This window comes from Oryzias melastigma, linkage group LG12 (genome assembly GCF_002922805.2).
Source record: "Oryzias melastigma strain HK-1 linkage group LG12, ASM292280v2, whole genome shotgun sequence".
Taxonomy (NCBI): Eukaryota; Metazoa; Chordata; class Actinopteri; order Beloniformes; family Adrianichthyidae; genus Oryzias; species Oryzias melastigma.
In genome coordinates this window covers 13109508-13129549 of record NC_050523.1, presented here as the reverse complement: position 1 = coordinate 13129549, position 20042 = coordinate 13109508, and the positions used below count along the sequence as shown (strand labels likewise).

General features: G+C 37.8%; 1 protein-coding gene across 1 annotated transcript in view; it reads left to right on the top strand.

The window, feature by feature from the left end:
* The window catches only part of pdlim5b (PDZ and LIM domain 5b), a 30410-nt gene that overhangs the window by 722 nt on the left and 9646 nt on the right, over positions 1-20042 (top strand). The window contains exons 2-3 of the mRNA XM_024299498.2: positions 3878-3983; positions 14749-14900. Coding sequence (XP_024155266.1) covers positions 3885-3983; positions 14749-14900 — 251 coding nt within the window. The 5' untranslated portion in view covers positions 3878-3884. The remainder of the gene's footprint in view (positions 1-3877; positions 3984-14748; positions 14901-20042) is intronic.

Below are 20042 nucleotides of genomic sequence, written 5' to 3'. Positions count from 1 at the left end.
CCAGGTAACTGGGTGTCTTCCTATTGTAAAATGTGCTGTATCTGATAAAGCAGCAGGTGAACACACTAAATGGGATTATTAAAGCATAGGGAGATTTGTTTTTGATTATTAAATTGAGTTTTAACTTTGAAAAACATATTTTTACTGTTAACTGAAGGAAAAAGTAGTTATCAACCATCTTTTTCTATTATAGTTCCCTTTCCAGTTTTATACAATTTGCTGGTTACTCAGTAATTATAGTTTAATAATATTGTTTCTTCTATTCTGTTTAAGTCCAAATGTTTTTTGACAGTCATAATTTGTGAGGCCACTTCATTTGCAACCTACAACAAGGTGTCAAATTTCCCTTCAAGTCTATTGAGCTTGTATATCTGCACATCTGTGCCTAAAGTTTTGTAATTGTTGACTGTAAATACACGCAGTTTTGCAGGTAAAGTCATAGTTGACTACACAATGTTCTGGTAAACTCCAGATGTGTGAATGTGAGTGTTGCCCCATAAATTTTAATGCGCAACTCAACTTTTCCTCTGAGAAAACCATGAGGTGTGTCTGCTCATGTCTATGCATGATATCACTGGAGATTGCAAAACAAGCAGGGACACGAGAGGAACCTATTGTTTTTCCTCCGCATATTAGGACATGCAATTGATATACGAGTTGTATCTGGAACTTAAATGTCCCTAATGATAGTTAAGCCCAATGCTGGGGGAGAAAACCCCCCAAAGAATGGGTTGGATGTAGAGAGTTCCACTAATACTTGTGCAATGGGTGTATGCATTCCTCGGCTCCTTAAAGTTCAGCTTTTATCAGCTCAAGCACGTCACAGTTCAAGACTCAAGTGAGAGTGTAAACAAAGTGTCCGTCAGAGTGTCTATTTGTTCTCCCTTTTAAGAAAAATGTTGCATTGCTTTAAATTATATTAAGGAAACTCCTGAATTATGTCTGTATTATATTAATTTTAGTGATAGGAGCTGTAGTTAGAAGGAAAATTTGATTCAAAGATAAACGTTTTTGTAGAATGAAACAACAGCAGGTCACCCTGAAGAGCAGTCCTTAGTTTGGTTTAATGTGTATGTTGTTTAATGTGGTCACATGTGTATTTCAAAATGCACAGCCCAAAAACACACGTCTGTCAATAACAACTGTGTAGTTGCAAGTAAAAAGTTAAAAACAAAAAATACTTTTTGTGCTTATGCTTTTTTATTTTAAGATAGAGAATGTTTTTGATGGTCCAGCTTTAAAAAAACATGGTTCTGACACCAAAACGTTACTTTACTGGCTTTATAAACTAAATCAGTAAAAAAGTTATTTTAATTTCAAATAACTATTGAAGAAATCAGTGGGTTAGATCAATTTAACCTCAAATCGATTTCCAATTCACCACAATTATAAAAAGATTTGTTAAATTAATATTTTCAAATACATTTTTCTTCTGGTTATGAAAAAAAGATTTCAGATAATTAGGGATTTAAAATGAACATAGTTGGAACTTTTAACATAAAGCTTTTAATTCTTACATAAAAAATAACAAAAGTTGTTTTTTATATTGCCAAAAAACACAATAAATTGATTTTAATAATATTAAATCATGGATTTTTTAAATTGATGATGCACTTTTTTTAAGTGGATATAATTTATATTCCATATATCAGTTTTCTGTTTGATAATCTTTTTTTGGATGATTGTGTTCCTCATAAAACCTTCATATAGCTATAAAAGTGACAAGTTAAAAGAAAAAAAGCTTTGTTTTTATCCATTTTTTTTTCCTTTTTCTGGAGTTATGCAGTCCAATCAGTTGCTTCTCTTCCCCTCGTTGGCTGTCACAATCCCAAATAGACTTTTCAAGCCTATTTACAAAGCAGCGTTGTGGGGGATGGACTGTTCTGCATTCCTTGCTGATCACAGTAAGCGGCCTGTTAGTGCAATTATGCACCACCAGGCTCTTTTCTCTTTGCTCACTGTATAAACTCAGCACGAAAAATGAAGATAAATGGAATTCTCAGAGATGAATCTGTTCGAGATTGCGTTTTATTTGTTTGTATGAACAAGCCCAGGGGAGCATAATATTTGGTCGCTGTTGATTCTTGTTTTATCTGTCTGCTACACTCAGGTGTTGAATTACTTTATTGGCATAAAAACATAATAAAATCATTGCACCTGGAGTTTTCGGCTGGATCCTATCTTTGTCACACTGTGACTTTAACTTCAACAGACGAGTTGAATTGGTTTTGCTTTTTTACTTAGCTTTCAGTGGCCCTGTCTCTTCAAAATGCTTGTTTTCTCATGGGCATGGTTGTGAGATTCTGAGAAGGCTTTAATTTGTCTCATACATTCACAGTAGTGACTGGCTGCAGCATGTGCTGCTGTTCCCCTGAGGCCTTTCTCTGATGGCATCATGACTAAACAGCCAGAGATAGGCATACCTCTTGGATGACAAGTCATTCTTATCTACAAAGCATTCATCAGACCAGCACGTATCTTCATTATCAAGCTCACAAATACTATTCTCCTGCTCGAGCAAGTGCTAAATTCAAGCCTCGCCTTCAGACAAACTAAGAAGGACCAAACTTTGCAGTTTCTCAAATGACCACTAGATGCTAGGGTCATTGGGGGTGAGTTCCCATTGACTCCTATGTTAAACTCAACTTTGTTCATATTTGGTAGAGCGTCTTTATTGATTGACAGGTCTCTATAACGCCCCTCTTTGACCATATTTGTTGACTTGGTTGATGTTCTTGACCCACTAGAAGGTGGCTGTGAAACAGAAGTAGAGCAGTCCACCATTGATTAGAAGGTCATAGGTTCAGTTCCTGCCTTACCTGCCCTTGTGTTAAGTGTTCTTGGGCAAGGCACTGAACTTCCTGGTGGTCTCAAGTTGGCGCCAATGTGAGGGAGCAGAGCTGCCATCAGTGCGTGAATGGGACTGTGTGACTATATAGTGCTTTGGGGCTCCAATGAAGGTAGTGAATGTGCCATTTAGGCAGCCACAACTAAACATTTCCCCAGTGGATTTTTGTTTAAAGCATTTGGTCAATTATCTAAAAATGGATTGTAAAAAGTCATTACAAACAATGAAGCACAACCCTTGGAACCAACAGGGCATCCATTTTTGGAAGACCAAGCATTGTCACATGACACTGTCAGAGAATTATATTTATGTACACAAAATTTCTCAGTTTCACTCGCAAATAAATAATTTTTTCTTGTTTTCCTACCTACCTCACCAATATTCTTGGCATTTATTATTGCAGACATTAATGTGTCTTACATTTTCTACATATTCTTTAAATATATTTTTTCCCTTTACGTATTAAGGGAATTATAGCCTATCTATCAAGAAATCAGGAACATTTTTTGCCTTTGGCTCTTCCTCCTGCAGCTTCGGTATCGGTGCAGTTATGCTTGGAAAAGCAATACTCTCTGTGTTCCAGGCTAGGGATTTAACAGACGGGTTGGTAAGATGTGAGTGCATGCAAGACATTTCTTCTCTCATCTCTCTAAACCCCAGGAATGAGATGTTCAGCAGACCATGTGTTGCAAGAAAATTGATGGAAAAAACTTGCTTGATTGTCAAGATAAAACAGGGTTTTCTTAAATCTCTTAGTGGATCTTCACTCGCTTTAACTTGACTTTTTGAAGCACTTTCGTGTGCAAAGTATGAGCTTATTTAAATTTGCCTTACGTGATCATATAACATATATTTTCCTCATCATTTTGTCTGCCTTTTTTTGACTTATTTGATGTTCCATTTTGCCAATTAGAGGGAATGTGCAGCAGATAAGTTGTAGCTCTAGGTAGTTATTTAGAAAAACACAGAGAAGCAGTAATGTGGGATTACGCCCATTAGAGTCTAAAAACCATTCACTTCATTTTCTAGGTGCATCATGAGCAGCAACTACAGTGTTTCCCTGGCCGGCCCTGCTCCGTGGGGCTTCAGGCTGCAGGGGGGAAAGGACTTCTGTATGCCCCTCACCATCTCCCGGGTGAGTAGATCAACATTCACACGACACTTATGTACCCTTCACTTCATGACCGTCACCCCAAAGGAATGTCGTCTTTGATCATTTGCTTTCTTTTCGTGAGGAAAGTGCAGTTTCTTTTCCTGTGAGACATTTGCTGCTGGATTTAGATTCTCTGTGCCACAAAGCTTCACCTACTCTGTGCCAAGTCTATTGTTGTGGAAATAGTGTTGCGTAACTTTTTTACCACTTCAGACTTTATGTGTAAAAAAAACGTCAGAACAGTTGTGGGAAAAACAAAGCCTGTCCTCCTGACTTTATTAGGTTTTGTTCTTTAGGGCATCATTAAAAAAAAATTGAGCTGGTTTCAACAAAGTTCTAAATTGGGTATATTGGGGTTGTAGGAGGACCTTTTTGCAGAAGTGATTGTTTTCCAAACGGTACTACCTGTATCCCATGGAAGCAATGGAGTTTGGAATGTTTGTACATTGCCGTGTCTCTTAATATTTGGTTTTGAACAAGATTTGGTTAGTTGTTGTTTAACATGACCTAAGTTCAACCTTATCTTTCACAGATGGCTTTTGTTTTACTTCCTAATTTATTTGTACACAGAGGAATTCATAGTTGACTTGGTGGTGTTGAGATTCCACGATTTTGTGTGTACAGAGCCTTTGTTTTTACTGGTTTTGGCTAGACCTGGCCTTGTGAACTCTGGTCAGTCATCTGCTTTTTGTACAGAGAGAAAAAAAATCCCCAAAGTCTTGTGTTTGGCTTAGATTCTTCCTGGCAACTAGTCAGTTCCATGTGATAGTATCTAGTTTATAGGGAAGACACTTTCTCTTTCAAAGCAACTGCCTTTAAAAAGGTCTCATTCTCGTACTTTTCTGCCGTAGACCTTGTTTTTTAACATAAACTACTAGATGAACATTTAGTAAAGCACTGTAATTTTTGACTGTGTAAGAAGAGAACTGGACTAAGTATCCCCTCCTCCCTAATGTTCCAAAGTACCTATCATCTCCAAGAAAATCCTATAGACTTTTATTATTAAATAAACAACTATAAATAGCCATTATATTAGTCTTTTTTTGCATGTTCTTAATAATTCTCTTTTTTTATCCATGGTATAATTTTTTTTTTATTGTGAGTTATCCAAGTTATAAAATAGCCAATTGGATGCCTCAATGAAAGCCTGCTGGCCCTCACCTTGACAGTTTAAAAGGTTTGACAAATTCTCCCAAATTTGCTTTCAGTGGTAGGGGTTTGGACTTCCAACAAGCCCACTCCTAAATAGAAACATTGATTCAGACCAACTTGGACCAATTGTTTCTTACTAATGTGGTCTGGCTCCAAATGGCGGTGTCTGTATCGGGGGAAAATTGCAACTGTATTGACTTCATTTTGCTGGAGCTGTTTTCTATACAAGTATCTAAGTCAGGGGTGTCAAACTCTATTGCGCAGGGGGCCAAAATCCAAAACACACAATAACATCGGGCCATTAATGACAATAAAATAAAATGATCGGGAGAGCCAGGCATAATTACATGGCGTACCAGATCCGGCCCCCGGGCCTTGACTTTGACATGTGATCTAAGTAACTGATTACCAACCATCTCTTTTCTAATTCCAAATACTTTATCAGTCAGAGACTGATAAAGAATAGATCACTAAGTCCATCAAAATGGACTTCTTAACCTATTTTTCCCAGACAGATGAATAGATTTTTTTCTTCATAACTTTTTGAGTTGACACACTCCTGAATGCTTCTGACTTGTAATGAATCAAAACCTTTGCTTCTATAGAGTTGGTGACATTTGATGATCACCAGGTAATTAAGGGAATTAATGCCAACAATGACTTCCTTTTTCTTTGTGGAAATGAGATGAAGTCCCTTTTCTTTTTACGTTTTGTTCTGCTTTTCAGGCTTGTTTCTCTTTAATAACGTTTATGCGTCTATTCATTTTAGACTGTACCCTCGTTGAACAACAAGCCATCGCGTTCAAAGATCTGATCTTTAGATGCCATTGTGGACGTTCAAGAAAAAAATTGCAACAAATTTTATATTTATATCTTTGGTATTTGGGCTGATTTAATATAGGAGACCATATGTACTTGATCTGCTGAAGAATGAGAACCACACTGCACAAAAAACTCAATTTACTTTCCTCTGCCCAACGTTTTCCAAGCATGAAGCAACTGCTGGGTTATTGTTTAAAAGAAAAATCTAAAGGCTAACGAAAGGAAGAAGGCACAGTGTGACATAAATTCCTGTTTCTTTGTGAGAGTCACAGAAGGTTTTCAATACTGTAACTCTCTGCTGAATCTGATTTAAAAGTGTAAAGTGTGTCTTTCTGTTGTATTCTCTGTTCTTTGGGTTCAAGCCCGGCTCCTGCAGAACGAACAGTCATTCAGTTCTTTTTACTTCCTGTTATGAAACTCTAATCTGTGTGTCACCACCAAGGTCAGTTCCTCTGTTTATTTGTTCTCGGCAGAACGTCTTTCAGAGTTTTCAAGCACAGAATTTCCGTGTCCCAATTTGGGGGATGACTGTCTATGATGAAGCCCAGTGTTTTCACACGGGTCTGCAACCCCAACGGCAGAGCTCCAGCTGTTTTATTGCAGCAACAGAGAACAATTTAATAGGATTAGTGATTAAACCCAATTTTTATTGGTTCTTAAACACATCGTGTGCTGCGTTGTGTAAAAAAATGTTTGAGTAAGGGAAGGCCTGCATAGCTTCACAGACTATTTTTGACCCTTCCTGCCTTGATAACGGTGGTATGCAGGACATTATGTTGTCACTGGACCACTTGTCTTTGTAAAAAATAAACAGCTCATAAATAAGGCAATGTCACAGTCAGAAGCTGATTACATAAGTGCACTGCTAAGGTTTTTACACACATTTCTCTCAGCTCCAGTTGATTGATGACGTGTAATAAATCATGTTTGTCTGAGGCTTTATTTGCTTTAGATTTGGATGAACCAAGAGGATTTTTATCATGTCCTCTTGATGTATGAAACATTCTAAAAGATATAGCGCACACACACAGTTGTGACATTTTGGTTTTTGTGGGTTTTAGTAGCAACTTCACGGTCTGTAAAAGTTTCGGATGCTCCCTGCATTGAGTCAGTGGCCTTGTGTTTATGGTGTGGAGCACGCCATAGTAATGTGGAGACACGCTACACAACTCTCACGGCTTCTCATCCTGTCACGTCACTGATCGGTGTCATGCGTGCGACATATTTTCGTCCAAGCACATGACAAGTGAGAGGCTCATGTGTCAGGAAAGAATTTAACTCGTTTGACCCTTCTATCTTAGGTCAAACCCTGAGGTCACAAAAAAGCATAGCCCACCATTGTGTGAAATAGTAAAGGTGAATAGTACTTTAAGAATGAAATGATTTTACTACTTTATACAGCAGCTCTTTAAGTTTGCTTTAACACAAAAAGGGCAGTGACAAGACGGTGCACATGTGGAAACAATTGCCAACAGTTTAGCTGTTGCTTCATGCCCCTCATTAGATGAGTGAGGAGAATTTTTGGGTTGACCTCAAGCTTATTATAAGGTTCATTAGAACTCCACCATGTTAAATGGACATACTTTTCAGCGAGGAATATGCATGTGTTGACGTCACAGTCAAGCTTATGTTTATTTAACTCAGACGGATGAGGTTGCCATGGAATAATGATGTAATGACCTTACATATGCCCGCCATATGTAACTGATTGGAAGGGTACAGGCTCAACATGAGGTTGGTCACAGGGCTACCGCTGGTGATTATCCTGATACATTTTTGGAAAATTTCAGTTGTGGTTGTGACAGTATTACTTAATATGGACATGAGGGGCAGTGCAGAACAAATTATAAGCCATTTTTGGATGTAAAAGGGTTCTAAAAATATTGACAGCAGCACGCAGTCAGTATATTGGAAATGTACGGCACAAATGGGAAGACAAAAGAAAAAGATTGATGTTAAGGTTTTTGAAATATAAATGGATCTGATTTGTTTGGCGTTAAGTTTGGTTTTGGATCTAAACTGTATGAAAAACAAAGCTAAATATTTGGTCTTTATGTGTATCGACAGCATCTGGAAACCAGAAAATGTTTTTGTTTGAGATGGATCGCTACTGTAGCATGAAAACTTATGAAAAAATCCACATGATTTTTTAATTCCCATTCAAAGAATTGTTTTCATTTCTTTTCTCACCCTACTCTTGACGTTTATGTTCTTTTAGATGCTGCTTTTGAGTACTGATGGTTAAAAAATAAGGTAAAGCTCAAGTTTAGCTCTGTTTTAGAGGTGACCTTTATTGTCAGGTAGGGTTATATCTGCTCTTTCTGCATCAATATCTGAAATGAGTTACTTTCTTTAACATTTTTTTAAATGAAATTTGCAATCCTTGAAACTAAAAGTAATTAAAACGTCTTTAAAACATACCATCTTCACTGACGTTCTATTGTTGTGCATTTTGCACTAAAGTGTTTTTTTTTTCCAACCTGTTATTTGTTTTTCATTTATTTCTCTGATCCCACTTATTGTTCAGATGAATAACAAAGTCTCAATAGAGCTCAGACAAAAATGCAATTTATACCATCAAATAATTGCATTTGTATTTAATGAGCATATTGGGATTTTTATGTCAGTAACAGTGAGAAAAGAGACACGACCTTTAAAACAACTGTGTCTCTGCAGGGTGAAAACGAAAACCCAAGCCCTGCAGTTTTGAAAATCACACAGATCGAGGCCTGTGCTGCAAAGCTCGCAAACAGTTTACCCTTTCTTTTTGTAACCGTCTCTTGCATTAACATTTATGGAGTGGAAACCGAACTGTGACGGAAACGATTTTATTTTGTGAAGTGTTTCATGATTGTATACGAGCATTTATACTCGACACCTTTTTTATTACTTTTTTCCTTTTCCCTTAAAGGCTACCCTCACATACATGTGTCTGACCAGGAGGCGAGCTCGGGCTACATATGGATTGAGTATAAACAGTTATCTGCAGTATGTGTTTGATCCCAGTGTGATGGGTTTGTCTGCCTTGAGTTGTTTGGAGGGCACCTGCTTCCAGTCCTCAGTATAAAATGGCTGAGCTACAGAGTGACTCTTTATTCTGATTTAGCTCTTTTTTATGCCACATCCCAAACCAGTATTTTTTTTGCAGCAAAATGAACTGTTTATCTCGATTTCATTGTTTTTTTATATGTATTGCTTTAATGCACCACTCATATAGTAGGAATATGTTTGCAGTTCAGTTTTCTGTTTTAGCTAAACATACAAAAAATGGACTTACTCTTTATTTTAAAGCAGGTGGCCTGTGTCTCTATGAAAAGACAGGTGAAACCAGCAGTATTACTATAATCTGGCACATTTATGTTTATTATTGGTTCAATAAATTCCCACGAAAATGCAGTGTCTCTAGAAACTAGTGGAAGCCCTGGGTTAACTCTCACCGTGTCTATAAAACGTTTCATATCTTCTGACTCAGCAGTGTTGGCAGGTTAGGCCCTACCTCTGACCTGAATAAAGAGCATTCATTCTTCACTGCAGGGCTGGTATAGCTTTATGTGTTTTTGTTTTTTGTTGCTATGGCAATTTGACTGAGACCGCTTTTAAGGTCTTCCTGGCATCTGGTGCTGTCCAAGCGCCAGATTAGTGTAGTAAGAGAACAGTGTCGGACCATGGCAGCCATTCTTTTGCTTTGGTTTAAAGGAGAAGAGCTCTGCCTGTTTGGTGCCCCCTCAGTGTCATGTCTTGATTTATCTTCTTAGCAATCTGTCTTTGTGAGTTTTTAGATTTTGGACAAAGTCGGCATTTGGAGCAGTAAAATACAGAACCTCCACTTAGTTTTAGCCTTTTTTCTTTTTTTATTCATGGTCAGTGAGGGTTGGACCAGTAAAAGATTTGTTTGGGAATGGTTGCACCTCTGCAGACAGGCTGTGTGGTCTGTGTTGAGAACGCAACCAGAGCAATCACAGCAACCAAGTAACCTGTACTTTGGGGTCAAGTAGACTCTGATGGATTTCTGTTTTTCTTTTTTGAATCAAGCTTGAATTATGCCTCTAAAAGCTTTATCCCTAAATAAAGACAGTATTGAAACATTTTAACATTTAAGCAGTTTTCTTTTAGCATGCAAAATAATGTGTATACCTCATGGGGTGGAGTTACCCCCCAGCCTTGATCTTATCAGATCTGGTGTCATTTCTCTGCAAAAACACAGGTGTGGCGTGGAGGTTAGACTATTTGTTTTTTTATCGTGATTGCTGATTGAATGCTCTGAAAAGCATGTGAAAACAGCTTCAAAACTCGTCTGCAATTCGCTGCAGTTATGTGAATCAAAATAATGGTGTTACAAAAGGTGCTTTTAACATCAACGGAAATAAATGAAAAGTTTTATTGACAGAGGGAAGCAGTCTGGATAAGCTGGTGTTTGTGCTGACATAATGTCAGACCCGAGTCGTCTCCATATAAGGCCTTGTGTCTTACTCCATCCTGCACAGACATGACATGAATCGCCCAAGCCTTCCAACTCTCGCCACAAGAAGCTTCCTGTAACATGACTTCTCAGATGTGAAATAATGACCACAGCCTTCTCCTACTTTCTTACTTTCCTCCTTTCGGGAGAAGCAGGAAGTTCCTATGGCCAGCATGAGAGACAGTCTTCTCTTATCCCCCAAAATAAGTTCAATAATGTTTAAATCTGACCAAATAAAAAAAACGTATTTCTTTTAAGTTTATGTTTGTATTCCTATGAAAAACAAAATATTATGGCCTCTATTTATTGGTTTCGTTGGGTTCTGTCTTGGCTAACATTTATCCTTAAGTCTTATTTGGGATATTTTTGATCTTGTCATAATCTGTCATGTAAACCTGGTTAATATTGTGTAAGAAAACCATTTGAACACAAGATTTATTACAGTCTCGTCGAACACTGGCAGAACCAGTCATTATCAGGAACTACACTGCAGTAAAATCACCAGCTTGGAGAGGAAAACCACAGCATAGCAGCCACACTCTTATGTGGCTGCTATCCCGTTGAAGTAAACACAGTTGGACAGACACCCTATTCATTTGGAAAGCACAAATGATTGCCAAGCCCTCTTGTAGCCTCCTTCAAATTATACTTTCTTGCACACCAGTACATAGCCTTTTTTCTGTGACAGAGTAAGAGGTAAAGTGGTAACTTGCCCTTATTGCCCTCTTTGACTACAAGACTGGTTAATCCAAGGACTGCAGCAGTCAAAGTTGCTTATTTGCTCCCCCCAATTAGAGTGTCGGACCTTTCCAGGTTTATATTTATAGACCGAACATGCCTGGAATTTTTCCTCAACATCTATTTGTTTGGTATCCGCACTATGAGGGCTGTGGTTGAGTGAAAGAAGCAGGCATGTACAAAGTGCCCCCTGTTCACCGCAGACTAAATCATTTAATAATGTTAGCAGCACATAGTTTTAGGTTATTTGAGCTCTCTCCTCACTTCATACCTAATACTAAATGTCTGAGAAATTTCCATATATAGAGCTACAAAGAGTTGTGTTTTTATATCATCCCTAGAAGGAGAGAAGTGACGAACTCTTGTTGCACAGAAGAGTACGTGGGAAGGAAGGGTCTGAGGTGGAGAGGAATATCTTAAGGATGCACTTCAGCTGCCTTTCTACTGATTTCTAGAGGGGTTTAATGGGGTAGGGACGATCTCTAAAGTGTGCTTACACTCCTTTCATTGCCCTTGAGTGTTGGGTATCTAAATGTAATGTGCAGCCGTCAGTCTGAACAAATAGAGACGAGGTGTGTCTGGGAAAGAAATGAGTCAGATGGAGTCATTGTCATGTCTTAATAGGGAGTATTCTGCTTGTTTTGTAATGTGACTCCACTATAGATGCTCTACTCATTGCTTCCTGTGAGTTTTCAAGACATAAATGAGGAAGCATGACTCTAAAAAAATGCAGCAGTTGCTACCACCAGTGATGTCACTTTTCATTCTTTCTCCACTTCCTTCCCATTCTTTTCTTTTTTTTTGTTGCTGTTAGTTTGAACACAATGGCACAATGGATGCTTTTTGAGTTACCTAAGCAGGATGAATTCTTAAGGAGTGGAGAAAGACTAAGTCTTGTGTTTGTTTAGTCAGGATCACTGGACGACAATATTCCAAAGAAAATGACCAGAAAGGCTAAGTCTTGTGTTTGTTTAGTGAGGATCATTTCAGAACAAGGAATGACGAGGACAGTGATATTCCTCATGGAAATTACCAAACGGAAAAACAACAAAATATGAACTTATTTTCTGCAAAACTTTTAAAGTTCTAGATTTATTTAATTCCAGGGAGAGTGTTTCTCATGGCAAGAAGGTTCTATTTCAAGTACAAACTGAAGTCTTTTGGCACACAGTTTACATGCTTTGTCCGATACTTTAGATTTCTGTGCTTCCATCCTACAGTCCGAAAAGCAAGTTTGATAAGTCCATTATGTTGTTCACCTTTTGCTATATCTCTTAGGGGTCATCACAGCTGAGCTGTACATTTCATTTGGCAGAGAGTTTTAATGCCGGATGTCCTTCCTGACACAAACTTTCATTTTATCTGGGTTACTGAACACCAGCACAGGAAGAACCAGATTCTGACACCCTTTTGCTACATAGGTAGCCAGTTGCATGAAGGGTCTTGCCTAAGGACCCCAAATGGATTCAGCTCATTGTCCACTTTGGGAAATGAGCCCTAGTTTCCCATCTGAGCCAACAGTCGGGGCAGTCTTGATGGGTCTATTAGAGACTCAAAAATTACCCTTTGAGAGTCAGTATGGTTGCGTAAGACCTATTGATGGATTGGTGATCTATCGAGTAGGTAACTTTCCTTCGCTCCAAAACAACTACCTCAGTTGCTTTTGGACAAGTCATTAGGTGGTGGGATCAAGTGTAGGCCGTTAGTTAAGTAAACTAACAACCTTTCCATTGTTAATCCGTTCCGTCACAATATGTTTTCCCTCATTGCCCAATTTGAGGACGACTTAAATCTAAAATAACAATAATAACCCTCCTATAAAGTGAGAGCACAATCCCTTTTCAACACCTGCTTGTCTGAGCAGGTTTCATGTATTACAGTGCGCTGACACATTGATGAGGTGTGCTCAGTATTGCATAAACACTAATCATTCTCTACACCTTGTAGAGACTCATCCCTTTCATTGACGTTAGCTTCCATGTGCTAACTGGAAGCCTCGGCGTTGTGCAGATGCATGGAGGACTTGATGAGCCTCACCTTCCCCTCCTAGACCGACGCTTTTAGGAGCTTTTTCTGCAGCTGTAATCAAAACCAGCAGGCATCACATGCTTCTCCTCTGGCTTTTTATATTGCCCGCACTAAAAACTTATGCTGGTCTGCCTTTTCATTTGCTTTGGGAAAACATAGTTCACCCTTCCACAAGTGCTGACAGATGTATTGTTGTTGCTGGGATATTAACAGGTGTGATAATAAAAGAGCTGACCTATCTGTGTTCCTATTCTTTTTTACTCCAAACCATGTTCAAATGTTATTTTTTCAAGTTTTGACTGGATTACAACAAATGCATTCTCCACTATTTGCGATGTATTGTCATGCCAAGGCATTTTTAGCTAAAATGACTTTTTTTCACTGTCATACATGTCTTTATCTCAGCTCTTCATATTGCCTGTGTGAATTCAAAGAACATACCAAGACTTGTCAGTGCTCATTATCAGTGATCCTTATCACTGCTGTTTTTAAACAACTTTCAGTAGACCGAAGATCCTAAGTGAATCTAGGAAAGTGACGTAAGGGCCATCATTTACAAGCATAGCAGAATTGTCTGTACTAATAGGTGTGAATCACTGAAAGGTTGAAAGTGTGACTTGTGAGTAAACCATTCCCAAGTTTGACGTGAACCCAAAGGTATCAAAGGTTGTAGTTCCTTTTAGGGCCACTGGTGGCAGGTCTACCTATCACATTCTAGGCTAAATTTTCCCCTTTTCAGAGTCCAAAAGGTGCCTTTAGAGGTCATCCATCTTGCATATTTATGTCTGGGTAAACGAGTTTTGATAAGCAATGGAGATATTTGTCAATGGTGAAAGTCATCACATTAGCCTGTAAGTATTATCTTTGTGTGTGTTTGTTTTTTTTTCTTCCTAGCAGAGTTTATTTCAGACAATGCTGCCCCCAACCAAACGTTTGTTGTAACTTCATGATGCCTCCAGTCATTTTTCTTTCATTAGCCAATCCTTTAGTGAATTGCTGACTCACAACCTGCAATCAGATGGAGTTTTGAGAGCAAAGCCCTCTGACATGTCAAGATTTGCACCAGCGACTTTTAGAACTATAACACTTATTTCACTTAGCCAGTTGATTTTTTTTTTATTCTTTAATGTTCTTCAGATTAGGTGTAAAATACTTTATGAATAAAAAAAGAAAACTTTAAAAGTGTGTGCTTTTGATGTGTCAGCTGCAATTTATTATTGTGAGATGTCATTAGCTGGTACTGGGATATTGCAGATGGAGAGACTTTCATTACAAACGATGCTTTGCTTTGTAGTTGGGGGATTGGGCTCTTATCTGATAATGGTTGCATAATTCGACCACAATCCTCACAGATTCCAAGAAATAAACCAACAAAATAAGTACACTTCTCTAAGTGGAAAACTCTTGCAACAATCTATAGATCATATCAATCCAACAAGGTCAAATGTAAAAAAAAATAAAAATCCGGTTTCAAAGTTTCTGCAGATAGTTTTGAATATTTAGTGTTTAATTGTATGTTTTTAAAGAATTTTTTTTGTATTCTTGCAGCTTACTGAGGGGGGCAAAGCAGCCAAAGCCAATGTGAGCATTGGAGATGTTATCCTTTCCATCAATGGCATTTCTACTGAAAGCATGAATCACCTTGAGGCCCAGAACAAGATAAAAGCCTGCACAGGTGCCCTCAGCCTCACTCTCCAGAGGTAAGAGTTTACAGGCCTATAACGACCAAAGTAACCCAAACTCTGAAACATAAGCTGTTTGAGACGGAAAAGCATGTAAGAACATACTGTCCAGGTCCTTGTGGTGGTTTTAAGGTATTCCTGCTTATATGCTTAAACACGTTTGAAGGGTTTTAATAGAGCAAAGTGATGTTTTTGGGCCCCAAAAACAGGTTTAAAGTGAAAAATGTGTGCTTTATTTACTCTGAGATTAAGGAAAGCTGAGGTTTTGAAAGAGGGTAGGTTTATTGGTTGGAGGCCTTGAAGATACGCCGACATAAACCTTAAGCTGCATCCTGAGCTTTTAACTGTAACAGAACCAAACTTGATTTGTTGTTTAAGGAGTGTCTTCGTGACTAAAAGCCTTGTTTTGTTCATTTAAAATGCAGTTTTACCACAGCAGATGCCTCCGAGATCCCGCAACAGGTTTGAGAATGCAATCAAAACATGAGCAAGCTTGTTGCTGCACCGAAACCGTTCAGTTTGTCATTGCTTTCATAATTACAACTGATGTGTGATGCCATGCCTTCAGACTCAGTGTTAATCGTTTCTCTCCATTCTTCATGTAATCCATAATTATTTTTAGCACAAATTAAAATGTGGTGCATGTTTTTTAATGAAAGCTTCAACTTCTCAAGAAGTTTCCATCAAAAAGGTCAAGAACTAAAAGATATTTTAAACTTAAAGTTAATATAAATTCATTTGTTCTTATAAACTGATTTGACAAACGGCAGAATGATGAGGACTTTCTGCCGTTTTAAAGTGTGTAAACATTTTCAGTAACAGGCCAGTGATGGATGACTGAGAGGACAGCAACACAAATTACATTTATCATTGTTTTTACCCCCAAAAAGTAAATAGGTGCAAGATTTATTAGAACAGATCATACACAATTAGCTCATAATGCCATGAAAAGCACAAGACCCATTTTTAACTGATAGAAATGCCATAAATTCAGCAGAAATGGTAAAAAAAGATGTCACATCTACAGCTTTTAAGTGACTTGACAGAATAAACAGCAGGAATGTTGATGGCAATCACATGCTTGCTTGCTGATATTTTCGAATTGAACGAATTGTTTCATATTTCAGGACTGCGAAGAGCGACCCGAGCGTCGAACGCAGACAAATGGAGGCAAAGCACGCACACTTTCCAAGCCGTAAAACATGTTGACAGCAAAACTCGGTCTGCTTTGCTGCTCCTGTCATTCCATCACCACATCAAAGCAGAGAGGAGTCTCTGTGCTTTAATCGTGGGAAAAGCGGCTGAAAATAGTGCCGTCTCACAGCTGCATATAATCTTCTGCGCGTTAAAGCTGCACAATGAAACATCAAACATTCCAGCTCAGAGATGTTAGAGTACAGCTAAATTCAACCAAGAAGCAACAAAGGTTTTTTTTGTGTTTTTGTAATAAATGGTTCATGATTGCAGGCGTATTTGTTTATGGCTTCTTTCTAGAATCTAATGTGTTGTATTTCTTTAGGGTGTTGATGCTCCTTTAAAGTTAAAAGTTTCAATTTCAGTGTCAAAAACGTAACTTTATATGTGGAATTTAGTTGGAAATTTATTTAAATTGTAACATTAAGTGTCTTGTGACATCAATATACAACGATATGTCCTAAATTTACCAGTTTTATAAATTATTTTGTAAAATACCTCCTTAAAAAGTGAATGCTGTACAGGCTAAAGAGCACTATAATCAGTCAAGTGCTGCTTTTTATTCCATTCATTTCCCCAGATTAAGTTTTTGGTTTCGCTGATCAGACTTCTGAAGCTGAAACTACATAGCAGGAGTGCTAAAGAGATGATTAATGTGTGTGCCATTTTTCCCATTATGTCACTTTGTCATAGTTTACATTCTTTAAGTAGTTCTTTAAAATAAAGACACTTGAACATGCAAACCATCTGGTGGAGGAGAGTGCAAATATGTCACAGAAACTGTTTTTTTTCTTCTCTTTAGTTAAAAACAAAGATATTTTCATTGGACAGGAAATGAACTGTGGAAAACCCTCCCTGTCCTCTTATTCAATCAAAAGGGAATCATAACACATCAACTGTTTTGTCTGAATGAGTGAAGGCGTCTGTGAAAAACTGAAACTGATGTCAAAATACTTGTCAAATGGTGTCACTTTGTGTCGGGAAAGGAATTTAGCATTTCTGTTTCATAAAGCGATAGGAATCTGAGAAGAACTTGACTGTTAAACCAGATAAAACCAGCTAGGAGCTTTTTATTTTATTAAAAATAACATTTTATCAAAAGCTTATATCTGAGATTCTTCTAAATACTCATAGGGATTGTTATTGAACATATTTATTTGAGGAGGATGAACCGTGGAAAGCAACAAATACCTGAGCTGGTGCTCAACAACAAGCTGGACAGATCAGAACTCTTCATAAATGAGATCTACTTTCTGAGAAGCCCTGCATTCTTTAGCGACGTAGAGATCCACGCACTAGATTGATAGTCTCTGAAATCTTATAGGATTCAGAAATGAGGCCTGAAGTGGGACTCAAATTTACTCTGCCCAACCCCATAATGTTTGAAAGTCTGCAGTTGGCCAGAATAAACTAAAGTCAGCGTTTGTTATAGCCCTGTCTCTCCCATCCGCCCACATGACATGAATAGAACATAAAAGACTAAACATCGTAAACATTTTTTACACCAGACTGTAAAGAAGTTTGAAGTTAGCCGTTTTCCTGGTGGAAATCAATGTGAAATTTCTCCCATTGAACCCACAACCAAGTGGTCATTTGAAGAACTGCAACATTTGTGAGACTGTTTAACTGTTAAGATAATGCATTAACACTTTTTGATTAGAATTTTGTATAAATGTAATTCTTATGTTAAGGGCCTTATATTTTTTCCTTTTAACTTTATATTATATATATATATNNNTAGCCGTTTTCCTGGTGGAAATCAATGTGAAATTTCTCCCATTGAACCCACAACCAAGTGGTCATTTGAAGAACTGCAACATTTGTGAAACTTTAACTGTTAAGATAATACGTTAGTGAGTATGAAGACAGCTAGTTTGCACAACACTTTTTGATTAGAATTTTGTATAAATGTACTTTTTATGTTAAGCACCTTATATTTTTTCCTTTTAACTTTATATTTAAATTATTTTTTTTAGTAATTATATTATTCCATTTTAAAGACAATAAAAGGATCTACTGTGAGTTCAGTTGTCAGATCAGCTCTTTGTCTGAAGATTGTGAAAATCTTCATGTGGAGCATTTAGCAGGAAGTTGTGGGAAAAAGTCCTGAGAAGCTGCAATAATTTATGTTTATTTATTCAGGTTGAAAAATGAAGAATTGCACATAACGGGTTGCGGCTTTGGGCTTTTGGTTCCAAAACCACACAGATTCCTGCAGTTACCCCTGTGGCTCAATCCCTTTTTTTAAAAACTTGAATCAGTTCTGCATTAATGTATTTATCTTCTGTAAAGATTATTTAGTCCTGAACGTTTCTCCAGTTTAATGACGTCAGAAGAAACCACCTAATGATCTGCGGAAAGTTCATAAAATATTACGATTTAAAAAGTTTTCTTTTCTACGTCTAAGATGTAAAAAGTGCTCTGAATGGAGTCTGCAGACAAAGTCTTATAGCTACTCTGAACCCAATAAGATCTAGTTAACAGGGTGAAGTCCAGGACAATCCAATACACCCCAGAGCCCCCGCTGACTTGTGGCTGCTGCAGCCAGATGTGGTGTGGTGGTTGAAAGAAAAACAATAGGACGGAGGCTTTCTTCATCGCTTGGACCTGCATGAACTAGATGATAATTGATTCTTTTGCTTTGATTTAGCCTCAGCCATGTCGCCAGCACTGTTCCTGTGTCTGCATTTACAGCTTATCTGCATTCCCACCTGTATCTTACGTATACTACTAAGTTGTACTTGGGATGGGTGCCCCAAAGGTAAAAATTATTCTAGTACAGTTTTGGGATACATCGCAATATGTATCAAATTGTCAGACTCCTGCCAATACACACCTCTACTTACCATGTCTATCCTATAAATATATTTTGTTGAGTCCTATTGAATGCATCAATGCAATGTGAGAATTAAGTTTAAGAAATGCAATTTACCATCAATTACAGTGGGTAGATTTAGTTGCATGAAGACATTATTTTTCCTCAGAAGAGAGGGGATTTCTCAGTGCAGCAGAAATTCAAACATACCACAGATTGCTTTAAATACAAACACCTTCTGATTTTACAATTCTAAGTGAGTGTGGTTTGTTTAACATCAGAATCACATGTCAAAATGTCCTTTTAGTAGCCAGTAATAGCACTTAAGTGCAAAGTTATATTTCCCCCTTTTCTTTAAGTGAACTCAAGGTGAGATTTCCTTAGTCCTTTTTTAAACCAATAATAAGTTGTGTAAAAGTTTGCTTTTAAAAATTATTTCATTCATGTAACAATTTAAATTGGGTTTATCTTGAAACCCTTGACGGGTGCTGACCTTTTAACTTTACTGTAAAGACGGAGAAGCAGTTTGAAGGGAAATCAAACACTAAATCAACCTTTTTGGGCTGTTGACCTCTATAAATGGGGCTTTAAAAGTTCCACATTTTTGACAATCTAAAATAAACTTGTTGAACTCCTTAAATTATAGCTACAACCGCCTGTGTGCTGCCCCCTACAGGTTGAAACCAGGTATTATAGTTAAATTTTGTGATTGGTCAACTGGTGTAAGTCCCACATGATTTCAGAAGTTCCACGTCATCATGCTCTGCAGCTCCAGTACAAAAGCCCCGCCCATTTTTGATTTTGTAACGGTCGTTCATTATCGTGTTAGCTTTAGCGTGGCTTGTAGGTGTTATGCCTTCGGTCGTCAAAAATCTACTGGCTCACACAACTTTCCAATAGACTTTGACGTTAAGGAACAGTAGTTTAGTGCAATTGGCATTGAATCAAGAGAACTCCGTCCTGGTGATGGGATTTACAATGAGCATATCCCTCGAGATTGTTTGCTTGATACGTTAGCCTTTATTAGCTATGATGCTAGTGCCATTTTACCACTGAGAAACGGGCCCCTTTCGGTCTGGACCATGAGCGAATGCTTCTGGAGAAAATCTTCAACGTCCACAGAAAGTTCTGTGTTGAGAAACTGGCATCAC